The sequence below is a fragment of the Ahaetulla prasina genome, chromosome 4, assembly GCF_028640845.1.
Source record: "Ahaetulla prasina isolate Xishuangbanna chromosome 4, ASM2864084v1, whole genome shotgun sequence".
NCBI lineage: Eukaryota > Metazoa > Chordata > Lepidosauria > Squamata > Colubridae > Ahaetulla > Ahaetulla prasina.
Window position 1 is genome coordinate 81,075,672 of NC_080542.1, and position 20,341 is coordinate 81,096,012.

The 20,341-nt window shown below is 39.2% G+C and overlaps 1 protein-coding gene across 13 annotated transcripts in view; it reads left to right on the plus strand.

Annotated features, from left to right (window-relative positions):
- MYRIP (myosin VIIA and Rab interacting protein) overlaps positions 1-20,341 on the plus strand; it is a 288,867-nt gene that overhangs the window by 259,630 nt on the left and 8,896 nt on the right. For 9 of the 13 annotated variants that reach the window (XM_058184056.1, XM_058184053.1, XM_058184062.1 and 6 more), the window contains one exon: positions 11,435-11,574. The exons of 2 other annotated variants lie outside the window; for them this stretch is intronic. In XM_058184056.1, the coding sequence (XP_058040039.1) occupies positions 11,435-11,574 (140 nt within the window). The remainder of the gene's footprint in view (positions 1-11,434; positions 11,575-20,341) is intronic. 2 more of the 13 variants (XM_058184060.1, XM_058184063.1) reach the window with 1 other exon arrangement.

Below are 20,341 nucleotides of genomic sequence, written 5' to 3' on the forward strand. Positions count from 1 at the left end.
ATCCAAATAATTGTTCCACTATGTAAGCACCCCCCCCCCACTAAAGCAGCTGCCTGGGCATGAATGAAGGGTTTGTGAAAGGCTAACATTTTGTTGTTCATCATGTATGCATTTTGGAATGCGGATAGCGCTCTTATCTTGGATGGCAAACCTCATTTAAGCAGCATTCCCAGCATATACAAGAATACAGGATGAAACAAACCCAAATAAAATACTGTATTTTTCGGTGTATAAGACGGACCTTAATTTTGGGGTAGGGGGTACAAGAAAAAAAGAATTCTGCCTCTGCCTACCAGCATCAGGATCAGCGGCGTCCTCACTTTCATTCGGATTCTGATAACGGGAGTGGCCTGGGGAAGCGTGGAGGTCAGGACTTGTTTGGCGAAGCAGGCACTGCGCAGGGGGCAAAAGGCAAGGCGCTGCCACCTAAAAACACTGTTGCCGTGATCTCTGCCACCTGGAGATCTCCACTGCCTTCCCAGTGCAGAGGCAAAGAAAGAGGATTGCGTTTTCGGGCGGTTCAATGCAGCAGAGATCATGGCAACAGATTTTGGGTGGCAGCACCTTGCCTTACCCCTCATGCGCAATGCCCAGCAAGCCACCAGTTCCTTGAAGATGCAGGACCGTTTTCCTGAGGACATGCGGCTGTGCGAATTGCATTGGGGAGGAAAACGCGATCCATGGAGGCAATGCTCTTTTTCCTCCCTGATTGCCCGAAGCAATTCGCAAAGCCAACTTTGCTTGGAGACAGAGTTAATTTTTCTTTTTCCATGCCTTCCTTGCCTGGATCCTCCAGTTCAACTCGGTCTGCCACAAGGAGAGACTGAGAAAATGAGGCTCACCATTCTTCATGACAAATTCGATGGAAACAACTTTAATTTCTACCGAGCAAGGCTCGATGATTGTGGGAGAGCGATCCGGGAGGTTACTGGTTTGCTGGTAATCCTCCCTACCGGCCTGAGATCAGCCGAGGTCCCTGCCAGTCCTGCAGAGGGGGCTTTGTCTTCCTCGGGCAGCTCCTGGCAATTCTGCAACCGCAGAGAGGGACTCGGTCCCTGCCTGGTTCGTCCAGGCACACTGACAGCAGCAAGCGCATCTGGCGCCCCAAGAGCCATGGCAGGAGTGCTCATGACAAGCTAGGCTGCCTGATTTATGTGTGGAAAGCGGCTGCTGTTTCGGCAGTAGGAGCACTCTTTGCGAGCCAGGCTGTCTGACTCCTTTTGAAGAAGCGGCGACAATGCTCGGCTCTACCCCACTCAGTCTTATACCCTGAAAAATATGGTATGTAAAGCTATCTCTGTCTTGATAAATTGCAGTTTGTAAACCTTACCCTTCGGCTAAATGAATGTGCTTTGTACATCAATATACATATAGTGCAGAAATCTGATATACATTAACTACAACATTTTTGAAAATGCAATAAAATGTTCCATACATTTTCTGTGGAATCATCATACAATGTTTTTTATCTTTAAAAAAGATGTAACTATTTATTAAAAAGAGGGAAAGTCTTTTTTAATCTTAAACTCTTTATTAATCTTAACTAGATGTTTTTATGTAAAATAATACCCAGTTTTGCACAATTCTCCTAATTCAGTGGTTCTCAATCTTTATAGTGCTGCAACCCCTTTAATACAATTCCTCATGATGTGGCGACCCCAACCATAAAATTATTTTTTTTAGGCAGCGATCTCAGCGCGCCTCAGCAGCCGTAGAAGGGGGGGGATAGCGGCAAACTGTTTTTTTTTTAATTTATCGCGCCTGAAGCCGTATTGGCTAGCGATCTGAACTGCTTGCGATTGCCTTGAGGACGGAGGCATTAAAGCGGAGACTCCTCCCCTATTAAGTTTATCGTGCCTGAAGCCAGATTAGGCTAGCAATTTGGAGTGATTGCAGCTGGCTCGAGAGGGAGACATCAGAGCAAAGTTTTCTCTCTTTTTTAATTCATCGCGCCTGAAGCCGAATTCGCGATTCTTCGACTCGCAAGTATACTTTCCATATTTCCGATGGTCTTAGGCGACCCCTGGCAAATCGTCATTCGACCCCCAATGGGGTTGCGACCCACAGGTTGAGAACCACTGTCCTAATTGGAATTTTTTCTTCTTGGATTCTTCTACACTATTCATATATTACACCTTTAATTAACTGAACTGTCTTGGGATGAAAACTAATTAGATTTCAAATGTTCTAATTTCTGTTACATAACTCGGAAAAAAGTACTATCTTATTTTTAAAAAATGTCATTTGATGGGGCAGTTTTCCTCATGGAAAATTAATGCTATGGAAAATCTGGATCTCAAAATTATTATTTTTTAAATGAAATAGAATAGAATAGAATAGGAATAGAATAGAATAGAATAGAATAGAATAGAATAGAATAGAATAGAATAGAATAGAATAGAATAGAACAGAACAGAACAGAACAGAACAGAACAGAACAGAACAGAATTTTTTACTGGCCAATTGTGATTGGACACACAAGGAATTTGTTTTGGTGCATATGCTCTCAGTGTAAAACATCTACTGATATTGCAGCTGGACCTGCAGCATATTCATTTAATCTACTACAATGATTATTAAATGTTATGACATAAAATTCCCTACAATTAATTTTTGTATAGAGGATAAATCAATTTGATAGGCAATGGAATAAAGCACTAGAGATTCATATTTTCCCTAGACTATCGGGAGAGAGAAAGTATTAATACAAGAAACTTCATACATTATTCAACAGCTACCACAACAAAATTTTGGATTTAATTTGTCTTTTTTCCCTTTCCTATATTAAAACATTCACTAAGCATTGCATTTATTCTCATGCATGATTTATTTCCATCATATAATGCTACTGCTGACCAAATAATATCAGCCTTCAACTCCATTCAGGTAATCCCTAGGTTACGAGTGTTCTCTTAACGAACATTCAAAGTTACGTGATAAGTGACCCCTAGTGTTTGCGAACAAGTCCTGAAACTATGAATCTTACAGCACCACAGCAGTTGTTCACCTTTAGAAACAACCGCAGAGGCTCTGCAACATTTGTCCTGAACATTGCCAGCCAAAATGGAGCTTCCAAGGAGTGAATCTGCCCCTCTGACACTCCATTCCAGTTTCCAGGGGCCTCGCCTGGCATGTTTCCGGCCAAAATGGAGCTTCTGAGGGTCAGATCTGCTCCTCAGAAGCTCTGTTTGGATCTCATGTTCCCCACACTTCCCCCCCCCCACCCAATATGTCATGCCGGGTCACTTACCTGGTGAAGATTTAGCAAATAGTCTCCTTTCCAGCCTCTCAACTGCGTGCACCCTCTGCAGTCCCGTTCAGGTCTCCGCAGGCCTTGCCCAGTGGATTACTGGCTGAAATGGAGCTTCTGAGGGGCAAATCTGCCCCTCCGATGCTCCATTCGGGTCTCTGCAGGCCTGCTCCAGCCCATTGCAAGCCAAAATGAAACTCCTAGGGGGCGGATCTGTCTCTCCAATGCTCCATTCAGGCCTCCATGGGCCTCTCCCAACCCAATGCAGGCCGAAATGCAGAGGGGCACACGCAGCTGGGAGGCTGGAGAGTGTTGCTAGATCTTGACAAGATAAGTGGGGGGGCAGTTTGGGTGGGGGGATAGCAATTGTGGGCAGCATAAGGTATTTACTTGTTCTTCTTCCAATTTAACCTCTAGTAAATATCCATACAATTTCCTAATCAAGTTGTCATCTGAACCTGTTAAAATCTTATCAAAACTCGTTATATTATAGAAGCCTTCTGTTTTAGCATCTTTATCATATCTGGATTGTATTTGCAAATAAGAAAACCAATTCATTGTTATGCCTTCTGCCTCTAATTCTAGCTTAGTTTTTATCTCATCCTTTCATTCAACAATTCATTGTACCTAATAATTTGTTCCTTTCTAAATGTTATTGGATATGAGAACGCCTCAATAGATGATACCCAAATTGGAATTTTTAAAAAATAACCTTTTTTTATCTTCTCCCAATTTAATAACAACGCCTTTTCAACTAAATGTCTTCTAAAATATCCCTGTGTTTTAGCTTGTCCATACCATAAAAAAGCATGCCATCCCAACAACAAATCATGTCCTTCCAAGGTCAGTATTCTATTATTTCTTAGAGTTATCCATTCTTTAATCCATATCAAGTTTGCTGCTTGATAATACAATTCTCAGTTAGGTAGCCCAAAGTCCCCTCTCATTCTTACATCTTGTAACAATTTTAGTTTTATTCTCGCTTTTTTCCCTTGCCAGATATATTTCAACATCATTTTATTCAGTTCCACAAAATATCCTCTCCCCAGTTTAATTGGAATGGTCTGGAACAAATACAAAATTCTAGGTAGTATATTCATCTTAATCGTTGATATTTGTTGTATTTGCAAAACAACGGCAAGGAGTGAGGCAACGCAGGAGTGAGGCAACGCATTAACAGCTCTTTTATTAACTATAAACAATTAACTGAGGTGAGCGAGCGAGCGAGCTCTAAACTGACAGCTCTTTTATATTGGAGCTGCCAACAGCTCAGCCAATAGCAGCTCCTTAATTCTCCCACCGGCAATAGCATCGGCAGTTAACCAATCGACTGCTGGTTACTGGTCATGTGTTCTCCAGCCGAACACAACAATATTCTTCCAAGCAGTGACAATTGTAAATGTTCCCATTTTGCCAAATCTGTCACAATCTGCTTTTTGAGTTTATTATAATTATTCTCTTTCAACGTGCTACACCTTGCAGTCAAATATATCCCCAAATATTTAACTTTGTTTGTAACCTGCATCTCTTGCTTCATTAATATATTTTTTGTCAGAATCTTCGTTTTATCCTTATTAATTTTCAAACCTCCACTTTCCCAATTCACCTATTTTATCTATCAAGCAAATTATAGAGTCTAATGGATTCTCAATAATGAAAACCAAATCATCAGCAAAAGCTTGGAGTTTATATTCGTCCTTTTGGATTTTCATACCTTTTATTTATTTATTTATTTATTTATTTATTTATTTATTTATTTATTAAATTTTTATACCGCCCTTCTCCCGAAGGACTCAGGGCGGTTTACAACCATGATAAAAACAACAACAGGATACACATAAAACCATAATTTAAAAAACTTATTTTACAAATGGCCGAATTAAAACATTTAGAATAAAACCCAAATTTTAAAATGTTCAAACATTGAAACTAATTAAAATCCTATTAAAATCCTATGCCAGTCCTGCGCGAACAAACAAATAGGTCTTCAGTTCTTGGCGGAAAGTCCGAAGGTCTGGCAGTTGCCTAAGTCCAACTCTCTTTCCTCTCTAATATTTCTATTTAATACTTCCAGTGTCAGCACAAACAGCAGTAGTGACAGTGGGCAACCTTGTCTTGTGCCTTTTTCAATTTGGATTGCTTCAGTCAGTTCACCATTTATCATAACCTTAGCTGATTGTTTATGGTATATGGTTTCTATTGCCTTAATAAACATTTCACCAAAACCCATTTGTTTCAGTTGTAGAATAAAACGCCAATTAACATTATCAAAAGCACCTTCTTTTTTCTCAAGCAATGCCAATAGCTCTGACTCCTGTAATTTAATCAATGGAACTTCAGCACTTGTCTCCTTTTCTCTTTAAAAAATTCTGCGTAAAAATCCTTGGCTTTATCTATAGTATCTAGTCTATATTTTTGCTGTTGCCATGTAAACAGCAGGCCCTCTGGTGTCAATCATCTATAGTTAACGCCTTTCTGCAATAAAATCTTAGTCAAAAATTGGTATTCTCTTCTCAATTTTCTTACCCTTCTTGGGACTTGTTTCAATATAATGATTTCTTTGCCTTTGTATTTCAATGTTTTGTCTCTTGCTATTTGAAGGATTTGTACTTTGGTTGATTTTTTAGTGAATCTTACATGAACTTCTCTGGGAAGGTTATTTTTTGCTGCATATCTTGTATGTACTCTAAAAATCTCATCAATACCATCAAGCGCCTTTTCCTTGCTAATTTCTAGCACTTCAGCCAAGATTTCCACCATTTTATCTGCCAAGTTCTCACCCTTCTCTTCCTCTATATTCTGAAATCTAAGAAAAAATTCAGCCCTATCAATCTCCCAACCTAAAGATCCACCTTTATCTCTTTCAATCTGTTTATTTTATTTATTTATTTATTTATTTTGTCACAACAATATACATAAGCATCACACAAAATGATTATATAGTATATAAACATATATGAGGAAATATAAGGCAGTATAAGCATATATATATAAGAAAAAACAATAGGACAGGAATGGTAGGCACGTTTGTGCTCTTATGCACGCCCCTTAAGTCCTCTTAGGAATAGGGTGAGGTCAATAGTAGAAAGTTTTTGGTTAAAGCTTTTGGGATTATGAGAAGAGACCACAGAGTCAGGTAATGTGTTCCAAGCACTGATAATTCTGTTACAGAAGTCATATTTTCTGCAATCTAGATTGAAGCGGTTAACATTAAGTTTAAATCTATTGGTTGCTCTTGTATTATTGCAATTGAAGCTGAAGTATTCTTTAACAGGAAGGACATTACAATAGATAATTCTATGAGTTAAACTTAGGTCATGTCGAAGGCGACGGATCTCTTTCAATCTCTTCCAATTCACTATCAATAGTAGTATTGATAGTACTACTATCAATATTTTGAATTTTTTTATCTCTTTGTTCCTCTCTCGCCTCAACTTTTTGAAGTCTATGCTCATATTTTTTCAACATTTGTTAAATATCCTCTGCTTTTGCATCCATTTTCTTTGTTCTTTGCTTAATCTGTTCTACTTCCACTTGCAATTTCTGGATCCCCTATAGAATAAGCTGAAGAGAAGCTTCCTTATCTTTTCCTTTTCCTGTAAAAGCATCGATTGTATTGTCCTTTGAAATTCTGATGGTGAGGAGGAGGGAGCTGGTCTCGCTGATCCATATGTTGTTCCTTTCCTACTCATTTTTGTAAATAAAAACATAGACAGCAAAAATCCAAATAGTAATCCAAGGCCACAGAAATTATACAAAAAATTTCGTGTCTTAATCCAAATTAAATTAGTCCCCCCAAAAAAGAGAAAAATGGAAAAAAGAAAGAAAAAAGAAAAATGTAAAAAAATCAGAGGGTGAGGAAGAAATGGAAAAATAAAAAAATAAAAGAAAGGGGAAAAGAAAAATATTAAGAACTCTCTTTAAATTCTTTTTAGGGTCATTACAATTTACTCAGGAAAAAAAAAAACAGAAGAGGGCTTTACCTTTGCCTTCTTCCCTTCCCTTACAGGCTTTTTCAATTGACAGTGTCTGGTAGAACACCTGAATAAACAATCCTCGATGTTCTCTCCCACTATCTCAAAAAACAACACTGTATCTCACAGATAAAGCCCTAGAGAAATTGTGCAACAATATAACAGCAGTGAAAGTTCAAATTTGTATATATAAAAAAACAGTAGATGGCAGTATAGTTAGATCCTTCCCCTCTCCCTCCTCCTCTCCATCTCCTCCTTTCACTCATTAAAAAGAAAAAAGAAAAAGATGGCAAAAAAAAGAAAAAAAAGAACCCACAAAAACTCAAAAAATTATTTTTTTTTATTATTATTAATAATAAAAAAATAATAAATTAATAATAATAATAATAATAATTAATAATAATAATAATAATAATAATAATAATAATAATAATAATAATAATAATAATAATAATAATAATTTAATTTATAGACCGCCCTTCTCCCGAAGGACTCAGGGCGGTTTACAGCCACTATAAAAACAAAAAACAACACATACAATGCTAAAAACAACCCTTAAAAAACTTATTCAAATGGCCAATTTAAAATACAGTATCAACCCTATAAAATTAAGAATTTAAAACTCATATTTAAAAATTCAAGCCAGTCCAGCAAGGCGCAATAGATAGGTTTTAAGTTCGCGGCGAAAGTTCCTGAGGTCAGGTAGTTGTTGAAGTCCAGGGGGAAGTTCGTTCCACAGGGTAGGAGCCCCCACAGAGAAGGCCCTCCCCCTGGGGGCCGCCAGTCGACATTGCTTGGCTGACGGCACCCTAAGCAGTTCCTCTCTGTGAGAGCGCACCGGTCGCTGGGAGATAGACGATGTCCCGTAGGTATCCCGGTCCTAAGCCATGGAGCGCTTTAAAGGTAGTAACCAACACCTTGAAGCGCACCCGGAAGACAACAGGCAGCCAGTGCAGTCTGCGCAGGATAGGTGTTAGGTGGGAGCTCCGAACTGCTCCCTCAATAACCCGCGCAGCCGCATTCTGGACTAACTGGAGTCTCCGGGTGCTCTTCAAGGGGAGCTCCATGTAGAGAGCATTGCAATAGTCCAAGTGAGAGATAATGAGAGCATGAGTGACCGTCCATAGGGCATCCCGGTCCAGGAAGGGACGCAACTGGCGGATCAGGCGCACCTGATAAAAAGCTCTCCTGGAGACGGTCGTCAAGTGGTCTTCAAAAGCCAACCGCCCATCCAGGAGCACACCCAAATTGCGCACCCTCTCCATCGGGGCCAATGACTCACCCCCAACAGACAGCTGCGGCTGCAGCTGACTGTACCGGGGTGCCGGCATCCACAGCCACTCTGTCTTGGAGGGATTAAGCTTGAGCCTGTTCCTCCCCATCCAGACCCGTACGGCTTCCAAATACCGGGACAGTACTTCGAGAGCTTCATTGGGGTGGCCTGGGGTGGAAAAGTACAGCTGCGTATCATCAGTGTACAGTTGGTATCTCACCCCAAAACCACTGATGATCTCATGGTAAGAAATTGATTTCTTACCATGCCAAATAGTATAAAAGTATAGAATCAAAAAGGCAAACCAAAAAGGCTTTCCCAAAAGAGGCTTAAAAACCTTTACAAATCCGTAAAACAAAGTTCAACATTCTCCGTTTAAATCCAATACATGGGAACAGTCTCAGAAAAAAAAAAAGTCCCCTTAAAAAACCCAACATTTAAAAGAAAATAATTTCTCTAAGCATTCTTGATCCGTCACTCAATTATTTTTTTTCTTTATCCATTTTCTCTTCATGCAAGTCTTAGGATGGTTTTGCAAAGTCTAATTAAAGAATAGTCTCTCACCTCTGTCAGCACGTTTCCTTCCTTCTGCTCTTCCGTTCTGGAGCTGTCCCAACTTTAGCAGCCAAGGCTGGAATTCCCTGCCAAGAAAAAGGGCTTCTCCTGGGTCAATCGGGGATTTTGCGATATCCCCATGATCCACAGGAAGTGCTCTACATGATCACTGTGTCTTCGGGACAGTAAGATCCAAAAAACGGATCATCCTGGCAGAAATTCTTCAGCTGCAAGTCTGGAGATCAAACTTGCATGCCGTTTCGTCGTGACATCAGCTCCGCCCTCCAGCAGCATGAGGTATTTCAGTGGGTCAGGGAGACCACCCAAAGCCAGGGTGGGCAACAGTCCACCACTAGGCCCCACCCTGAAATACCCCAAGTGCATTTAACAAGCCTCACATTCAATTAACGAATGTGTGGGCAAAAGGAGGGAATAATCCAGTTCAAGATATGAGATTCACTCCCATGAGATTCACTCCCATGAATCCTCAGGTTATGAATGGAATGGGCAGACTCCATTACATTTGTAACTTGAGGACTACCTGTATTAGTGCAAAACATTGATCTATATATTCTCTTCCCAATATAACACTGCACTGCAGTCCTCAAATTCAATTATAAAAAACAAACAAACAGACAAATCAGTAAAGGGCTGGGAAGTGGCTCAACAGGCTAATGTAGCCTGTTATTAACACACAGCTGCCTGCAATTACTGCAGGCTTGAGTCCCACCAGGCCCAAGGTTGACTCAGCCTTCCATCCTTTATAAGGTAGGTAAAATGAGGACCCAGATTGTTGTGGGGGCAATAAGTTGACTTTGTATATAAATATACAAATAGAATGAGACTATTGCCTTACACAATGTAAGCCGCCCTGAGTCTTTGGAGAAGGGCGGGATATAAATTTAAATAAATAAAAAATATTTAAAACACATTTTTATTTTTCTCTGAAAGTGCATCTTTGTTAATGCAACTTATCTGATTCCTTTGGATACTATTTGATCCACCTTGGAACACTAAATATAGATTTCCAATTTCTTTCTTCAAGTAGGCAGCTGTTGAAAAGGAGTATGATCAAATTCTGGTGCCTAGGAAGTGTCTTAATCTTGTCTGTTTATTTGTTTGTTTATTTTATCAATCAATCATATTTCTACATCCCACATTATTATATGATTTTGTGTAACTTACAATTTAAAAATATCTAAACAGAATACTTTTGCCAAAATCATTTTTAACAATCAGAAATAACTATTTCAAATATGACTTTCCAGATTTTTTAAAGATTAAAAGTAGTTTCAAAGTGTTTCCTATACTAATATGCATCTTTACAACATGCTTTTGTTTGAACCCAACAAGAATAAAACTGAGTTTTCAATAAAGTGAAACTGGAAGTATTGGTAGTCCTTGATTTAAAACACTTCGTTTTAATAACACTTCAGTTACACTGACACTGAAAAAATGGCTTTTGGCTGTTTTTCATACTTATGACAATTACAGCATCCTTATGGTCACATGATCAAAATTCAGATGATTGGCAACTGCCTCATATTTATGATGATTGCAGTGTCCCAGGGTCAGTGTCCCAGGGTCATGTGGTCACTTTTTGTGATCTACTGACAAGAAAAATCAATGGTGAAGCCAGATTAACTTAATAATCGTTTTACTAATTTAACAATTGCAGTGATTCACTTAACAAGAAAGGTGATAAAATAAAGCAAAACTCAACAACTGTCTGGTTTAGCAGCAAAATTTTGGACTCAAATTTTGAGGATTACCTGAATTATATTTTTTATTAATCCAGGTACACAATACAAGCATTTAAAATTTTTATAACTGTAATAAATTTTCTCCTTTTGTATATTTATTGATCGCATATTTCCCTCTTTCAAAAAAAATGGTTATACAGTATTGTTTTCCAACAGCAATACAGGAGATAAGTAAATAATGAATATTCACTAGTACAAAGAAGAGCAATAAGCAAAGAAGAGCAATATTTTAGCATAAGTGTTAGAAGAAGGAAAATACTGTTTAGAGTTTGAAGCAAAGGAAAAAAGTATTTACTAAAGACATACATGTAATAGTTGTGTAATTTAAAATGTTTGTCCTAAGTTAAAAACATAAACATGTTTTTATTTTAGATTGAACAACTGCATGATTAGAAAAGCTACTATTATTTTTAACCCCCCTGCCGCCTTATCTATTCATAGTAGAAGCTGCTATTTGTGCAGCTGTTCATCTTAATACATAATCAGAAACATCTAAACAAGAAAAATGTCAGATGACCTTTAAGACCAAAAAATTTAAAGCCTTCTACTCAAACCTAGCAGTTACATATTTCGCCTCCACTATCCGTATGTTTGAATGCAAATATAATTATGAAAGAAGCTGACAAATGTTTTTCAGGTGAAAACATGGATGCATTTCCAGTTTCTTCTATTAGAACATTTAACAGGAATTTCATACTTCAAGGATCTCTGACACAAAGAATAAAAAAAGAAAAAAAGATCATTGCCAAGGATTTGATGGTAAGTATTAAATAAAAGTTTGACATTCATTCCCAGATAGTAGGAGAAAAGAGATTAGTGAGAAAAAAATGTTACAAAAATATTTTATATGATATCCAGTCATCGCAAATCATCTGTCAGCCCATTCTTTATTAATGGAATAATGACAAATTCTATTCTGATATGCTGTCCTGGAAAACCTTACAACTCTATTCAATATAGAAGTTGAATAATTAAACAATAAGCATAGTTAGAGAAAATGTAGTTTTCATATTATCCAAGCCAAATTTGGTGCAAATTTTATCAGCAAATCATACTGAATTAAACTGCAAAATTCATTAAATATTGTTTTACATAAGTCATTTTGAGACACATCAATTAAATAACAGGACATCATGAAATCATATATCTAAGTGACATTTTGGTTCACTTGTTGAGAGAAAAGATATAGTGAATGAATAGTGGATGAAATGTTATTTCATCTTTGTGGTTTTCAGTATTTTTTTTTAAGTTTAGTTATGCTCCTGTTTATCAACATCTATTCTTTGCATAGTTTGAATTAACTAGCATATGGATCAAAGTCAAAGCATAGAATATACTAGATGAAACCAGAACAATCCAAGGAACAGTATTATAAATGATAGTAAACTTTAAAAACTCTAAAACAGTTCAGCAATGAGCAATCAACAAGTTGCAATGATGGATCTCCAATTTCAGTAACACAGTAACTCCAACATAAATAGTTCATAAGCTGTCAAACTAAAACAGATGTTGCTCAGCAGCTATCTTGCCTTTACTAAGGATATTTAAATCCTGGTGTCCCAGAAACTCTGCCCAAGATTAGCAGCAAGTGAGTAGTATTTTCAAATCCCTTATTCTAAAAGAGTCTCTTACTTTCAAATAATTCTAGCATAATAATATATTGTATTTAATATATATAATAGAAGGGAAAATTTGCAAATGATACTAAGCTGGCCAATACCCTAGATGATAGGCTCAAGATACAGATGGATCTTGATAGACTTGAACATTGGGCCATATCTAACAAATTGAAATTCAATGTAGAGAAAAGTAAAGTCTTACACTTAGGTAAGAAAAACCAAAAGTACACATATAAACTGAGGGAAACCAGGCTTAATAGAAATAACTGTGAGAGGGATCTTGGAGTCTTAGTGGACGATCAATTAAATATTTATTTATTTATTTATTATTTCAACTTTTTTTTTTTTATTGAAAGAGTTTAAAAAAAAACAAAGACATTTTCCCCCCTTTTTTCTCCCCTCCCAAAACCCTTCCCCTCCTTCCCCCGGCTTCCCGGTCAATCACAAGGTATTGTTATACATAAACCAAACATAGAATAAAATTTTCCTTCAATCCAAATAACCACATCCAAAGCTTTTCATCTCCCAACCCCCTCCCCATTACATAAAATAACTTTCTAATTATTCAAAGGCAATCTGATATTTCTTAATCTGATATCTGTTTTGTAGATAATCAATCCATTTTTTCCATTCAATTAAATATCTTTCCTGCGTATTGTCTTTTAAAAAGCTGAGATTTTAGCCATCTCAGCCAAATTAATAACTTTCAGTATCCATTCTTCTATTGTAGGTACCTCTTCTTTCTTCCAGTATTGTCCAATCAACAGTCTTGCTGCTGTTATTAAATTCAGAATCAATTTAGTCTCAATCCCTGTACAATCCGTTATAATTCCCAAAAGGAAAAATTGTGGCAGGAACTTTATCTTCTTCTTCAGTACATTTTGAATAATCCACCAAATTCTTATCCAAAAGACCTTAATTTTCTTGCAAGTCCACCAAATATGAAAATATGTAGCGTCATCACAATCACACCTCCAACATTTCGCTTGGATATTAGGATACATACATGATAATTTTTTGGGATCTAAGTGCCATCTATAAAACATCTTATAAAAATTTTCCTTAAATTCTGTGCTTGTGTAAACTTAACATTTCTAACCCAGATTTTCTCCCATGTTTCCAACATTATTGGTTCCTGAATATTCTGTGCCCATTTTATCATACAGTCCTTTACCAAATCCTTTTCCGAATCTATTTCAAGCAACAGTATTATAAATGATAGTAAACTTTAAAACTCTAAAACAGTTCAGCAATGAGCAATCAACAAGTTGCAATGATGGATCTCCAATTTCAGTAACACAGTAACTCCAACATAAATAGTTCATAAGCTGTCAAACTAAAACAGATGTTGCTCAGCAGCTATCTTGCCTTTACTAAGGATATTTAAATCCTGGTGTCCCAGAAACTCTGCCCAAGATTAGCAGCAAGTGAGTAGTATTTTCAAATCCCTTATTCTAAAAGAGTCTCTTACTTTCAAATAATTCTAGCATAATAATATATTGTATTTAATATATAATAGAAGGGAAAATTTGCAAATGATACTAAGCTGGCCAATACCCTAGATGATAGGCTCAAGATACAGATGGATCTTGATAGACTTGAACATTGGGCCATATCTAACAAATTGAAATTCAATGTAGAGAAAAGTAAAGTCTTACACTTAGGTAAGAAAAACCAAAAGTACACATATAAACTGAGGGAAACCAGGCTTAATAGAAATAACTGTGAGAGGGATCTTGGAGTCTTAGTGGACGATCAATTAAATATTTATTTATTTATTTATTATTTCAACTTTTTTTTTTTTATTGAAAGAGTTTAAAAAAAAACAAAGACATTTTCCCCTTTTTCTCCCTCCTCCCAAAACCCTTCCCCTCCTTCCCCCGGCTTCCCGGGTCAATCACAAGGTATTGTTATACATAAACCAAACATAGAATAAAATTTTCCCTTCCAATCCAATTAACCACATCCAAAGCTTTTCATCTCCCAACCCCCTCCCCATTACATAAAATAACTTTCTAATTATTCAAAGGCAATCTGATATTTCTTAATCTGATATCTATTTTGTAGATAATCAATCCATTTTTTCCATTCAATTAAATATCTTTCCTGCGTATTGTCTTTTAAAAAAGCTGAGATTTTAGCCATCTCAGCCAAATTAATGACTTTCAGTATCCATTCTTCTATTGTAGGTACCTCTTCTTTCTTCCAGTATTGTCCAATCAACAGTCTTGCTGCTGTTATTAAATTCAGAATCAGTTTAGTCTCAATCCCTGTACAATCCGTTATAATTCCCAAAAGAAAAAATTGTGGCAGGAACTTTATCTTCTTCTTCAGTACATTTTGAATAATCCACCAAATTCTGATCCAAAAGACCTTAATTTTCTTGCAAGTCCACCAAATATGAAAATATATGGCGTCATCACAAATCACACCTCCAACATTTCGCTTGGATATTAGGATACATACGTGATAATTTTTTGGGATCTAAGTGCCATCTATAAAACATCTTATAAAAATTTTCCCTTAAATTCTGTGCTTGTGTAAACTTAACATTTCTAACCCAGATTTTCTCCCATGTTTCCAACATTATTGGTTCCTGAATATTCTGTGCCCATTTTATCATACAGTCCTTTACCAAATCCTTTTCCGAATCTATTTCAAGCAACACATTATACAATCTCTTTATATGCTCCTGGGTCTGATTTCTAATTTGCTTTATTAAATTTTCCTCCCTTTGCATTATACCAATTTTTTGATCTTCTTTCCATCTAGCACTTATTTGCCCATATTGAAACCAAGTATAATTCCTTCCTTCTTCATTTAATACCTGTAATGATTTTAATTGCAATCTACCTCCTTCAGCATACAAAAGTTCTTTTTAAGTAATCATTTCTTGTTTCTGTTCTATATTTATATTCTCTATTGCATGTCTGGGGCTCGCCCATATAGGAATCTTGTAATCTAATTTATAAGAATATTTTTTCCAGACCCACAAAAGAGCACTTCTCAACACATGATTCTTAAAAGCCCTATCCACTTTTTTTTCATAAATTAAATACGCATGCCATCCATATAACAAGTCATAACCTTCTATATTCAAAATTCTTTCCTCCGTTAAATTAAACCAGTCACTTATTACTGAAAGGGTTACTGCTTCATAATATAGTTTAAAGTTAGGCATTCTTAAACCACCTCTTTCCCGTGAATCCTGTATTATTTTCATTTTAACCCTCGCCTTTTTACCCTGCCATATAAATTTATTAATCCCAATCTGCCAATCTTCCAAATTTTTATCCTTTTTAATTATTGGTATCATCTGGAACAGAAACAAAAATCTAGGTAACACATTCATTTTAACAGCCGCAATCCTTCCCAATAGCGATAACTGCAATTTTTTCCAGACACTCATATCATTCTGAACTTTTTGCCACAGCAAGTCATAATTATTCTTATAAAGTTTCTTGTTCGATGAGCTAATATAAACCCCTAAGTATTTAACCTTTTTTACCACCTCAAATCCTGTCATTTCCTCTAGTTTTTGTTTCTGTTGTATAGACATATTTTTAATTATCACTTTTGTTTTATTCTGATTTATTTTAAATCCTGATACCTTTCCATATTTATCAATTACTTCCAACAAAAATCTACTTGAATTTATAGGATTTGTTAAAGTAACCACTACATCATCTGCAAAAGCTCTAACTTTGTACTCATATTGTCTAATCTTAATTCCCTCTATTTTCGTTAATTCTCGTATTTTATCTAATAATGGTTCCAGAGTCAAAACAAACAATAGTGGTGATAAGGGACATCCCTGTCTCGTTCCTTTCGCAATCTTAATAACTTCTGTCAAACTACCATTTATTATAATCTGTGCTGTTTGCTCTCCATAAATCGCTTTAATTATTCTAACAAAACAATCTCCAAATTGCATTTTCTCTATTAATTTAAATAAAAAATCCCAATGCAATCGATCAAAGGCTTTCTCTGCATCCAAAAAAATAAGTGCTGCTGAAGTATTCTTTTTTTCCAAATTTATTTATTTATTTATTTATTTATTTATCAAATTTATATACCGCCCTATCTCCCGAAGGACTCAGGGCGGTGTACAGGCATTTAAAACACATAAATACAATGTAAGAAATATAAAAACAGTTAAAAAACTTATTCTAAACGCCTATTAATTTAAAATTAAAAATATAAAATAAAAGCCAATTTAAAAACCAGTAATTTAAAATTTAAAATTTAGCTCAGCCCTGCACAATTAAATAAATGTGTTTTAAGCCCACGGCGGAAGGTCCGGAGGTCCGAAAGCTGACGAAGACCGGGGGGTAGTTCATTCCAGAGGGTGGGGGCCCCCACAGAGAAGGCCCTTCCCCTGGGCGTCGCCAGACGACATTGCCGCGCTGACGGCACCCTGAGGAGACCCTCTCTGTGAGAGCGCACGGGTCGGTGAGAGATATTTGATAGCAGTAGGCGGTCCCGTAAGTAACCCGGCCCAATGCCATGGAGCGCTTTAAAGGTGGTCACCAACACCTTGAAGCGCACCCGGAAAGCCACAGGTAGCCAGTGCAGCCTGCGCAGGATGGGTGTTATACGGGAGCCACGGGGCTCCATCTATCACCCGCAGCCGCATTCTGGACTAACTGCAGCCTCGGATGCCCTTCAAGGGGAGCCCCATGTAGAGAGCATTGCAGTAATCCAGGCGCGGCGTCACGAGTGCGTGAGTGACCGTGCATAGGGCATCCCGGTCCAGAAAGGCGCAACTGGCGTACCAGGCGAACCTGGTAGAACGCTCCCTGAGACGGCCGTCAAATGATCTTCTAGAGACAGCCGTTCATCCAGGAGGGCGCCTAAGTTGCGGACCCTTTCCATCGGGCCAATGACTCGCCACCGATGGTCAGCCGGGATTTAGCTGACTGTACCGGGATGCGGCATCCACAGCCACTCTGTCTTGGAGGATTGAGCTTGAGCCTATTTCTCCCATCCAGACCCGTCACGGCCTCCAGGCACCGGGACAGCACTTGAAAACTTCGTTGGGGTGGTCCGGTGTAAAAGCACAGCTGGGTGTCATCCGCAGCTGGTACTTCACACCGAAACCACTGATGATCTCACCCAGCGGCTTCATGTAGATGTTGAACAGGAGGCGAGAGGATCGACCCTGCGGCACCCACAAGTGAGGCGCCTCGGGGCCGACCTCTGCCCCCGTCAGCACCGACTGCATCGGTCGGAGAGATAGGAGGAGAACCACCGATAAACGGTGCCTCCCACTCCCAATCCCTCCAACCGGCGCAGCAGGATACCATGGTCGATGGTATCGAAAGCGCTGAGAGGTCTAATAGGACCAGGGCAGAGGAGCAACCTATCCCTGGCCCTCCAGAGATCATCCACCAACGCGACCAAAGCCGTCTCCGTGCTGTAGCGGGCCGAAACCGGACTGGAGCGGGTCTAGATAGACAGTTTCATCCAGGTGCAAGGGAAATTGATATGCCACCATACTCTCTACAACCTTCGCCATGAAGCGAAGGTTGGAGACGGACGATAATTACCTAAAACAGCCGGGTCCAGGGACGGCTTAAGGAGGGCCTCACCACCGCCTCTTTCAAGGCAGGCGGAAGACACCTCCACCAAAGAAGCGGTCGTAATCGCCTGGAGCCAGCCTCGTGTCACCTCTCGAGTGGCCAGCACCAGCCAAGAGGGCACGGGTCCAGTAAACACGTGGTGGCATTCAACCTACCCAACAACCTGTCCATGTCCTCGGAGCCACAGGGTCAAACTCATCCCAAACAATGTCACCAAGACCGCCTCGAGCATCTCACCCGCATCACAATCTTGGTCCAGACCATCCTGAAGCTGGAACGATTTTATCGTGATAGATAACCGTTAAACTCCTCAGCACGTCCTGCAACGGGTCGTCCCTCCCCTGGTGTAGGAGGGAGCGAGTCACCCAAACAGGGCGGCTGGGCGGTTATCTGCCGATGCAATGAGGGAGGAGGCGAGCTACGCCTCGCTTCCTCAATGCCACTAGGTAAGTCCTAGTATAGGACTTCACTAGTGTCCGATCAGCTTCCGAACGGCTAGACCTCCAGGAACTCTCTAGGCGCTTCTCCGGCGTTTCATCCTCTCAGCTCCTCGGAGAACCAAGGAGCCAGTTGGGACCTCGCGCCGGGTCAGAGGTCGCAAAGGCACGACACGGTCTAAGGCCCCGCGCCGCCCGTTCCCAGGCCGCAACAAGTTCCTCAGCCGAGCCGTGAGCCAGACCCTCAGGAAATGGCCCAAGCTCCGTCCGAACCCATCCGGGTCCATCAGGCGCCTGGCGGAACCAACGATCGGCCCGCCTCCCTGCGGTGGTGAATGGCGTCAGAAAGTCCAGGCGAAGAAGAGTGATCTGACCATGACAAAGGTTCAATGACTATTTCCTTTAAGTCCAGATCTCTCAACCACTGACTAGAGAAAAATCAAATCCAGAGTGCCACCCCAATGTGAGTAGGGCCATCAACTACTTGAGTCAGGTCCAAGGCCGTCATGGAAGCATGAACTCCCGAGCTGCCGATGATGAGCCGGAAGATGGCAGTTAAAGTCCCCATGACTAAAAGTCTGGGGTCTCAACTGCCACCCCAGCCAGCATCTCCAGAAGCTCGGGCAGGGCGGCTGTCACGCAGCAAGGAGCCAGGTACGTGATCAGCAAACCCATCTGACACCTACGACCCCATCTCACAAAGAGGGATTCGCACCCGGCAATCTGAGGTACAGTGGTCTCCCTCGGCTCTAGACTCTCTCTAATCACAACCGCCACCCCCCCACCCCTACCCTGGGCCCTCGGCTGATGGAACGCACGGAAACCCGGTGGGCACATCTCAATAAGGGGCACGCCCCCTTCAGTGCCCAACCAGGTCTCCGTAATGCCCATAAGGTCCGCGGAACCCCCCTGTATAAGATCACAGACAAGGGGGGCTTTGTTCACCACGGACCGGGCATTGCACAACATCAACCGAAGGCCCGAGCTCTGAGGATCCTGACCATCCGGGGAACGGGAAAAGTCCAAGGGGTCGGAGGGGTATTCCAATATATTAATAATCTGTCTAACATTATTCCTCATCTGCCTCCCTTTTATAAAACCAGATTGATCAGTATGAATTCTTTGTTGTAAAACTAACATTAATCTATTTGCTATTATTTTTACAAAAATCTTATAATCATTATTTAAAAGTGAAATTGGCCTGTAGTTACCAGGTTTAGAGCAATCTTGCTCCTCTTTTGGTATCAGTGAAATAAAAGATGTTTTCCATGACGGGGATATTCCCACTCCTAGTTGTATCTGATTAAATAATTCTTTAAGTGGGCCTAATATTTCATCCTGTATTTTTTTATAATAACTTACTGTAAGACCATCTGTACCAGGGGTTTTCCCCATTTTTAATTGTTTAATTGCCTCCACTATTTCTCCAGTAGCTATCGGCCGATTCAGCTCCTCCCTCTGTTCTAATGTTAGAATATTAACCTTATAATCTTTCAAATAATCATAAATGTCCCTATTCGTGTCCCTTTGTGCATATTAAAATCAAAAATTCTTCAACTGTTTCTTACAATAATTTACATTATCCTCATATCTAAACAGATTTTCATTCAACCTCCATGTTCTACCACCTTTTTCCTTGTAATAATTCCATCCATACTGGGCTATGGTCAGTTAAACACCACGGAAATATCTTCATTTTCTTCACCCTAGAAAGCAAGTCATTAGAAATTAAAATAAAATCAATACGTGAGAAAGATTGGTGCCTATCGGAAAAAAGTAAAATCTCTCATCTGGATTCCGTAACCTCCATATATCTCTGAACTCAAAGTCTTCCATCATTTCAAAAAAGGATTTTGGTAGTTTTGCATGTATAGGTATCTTCTTGGAA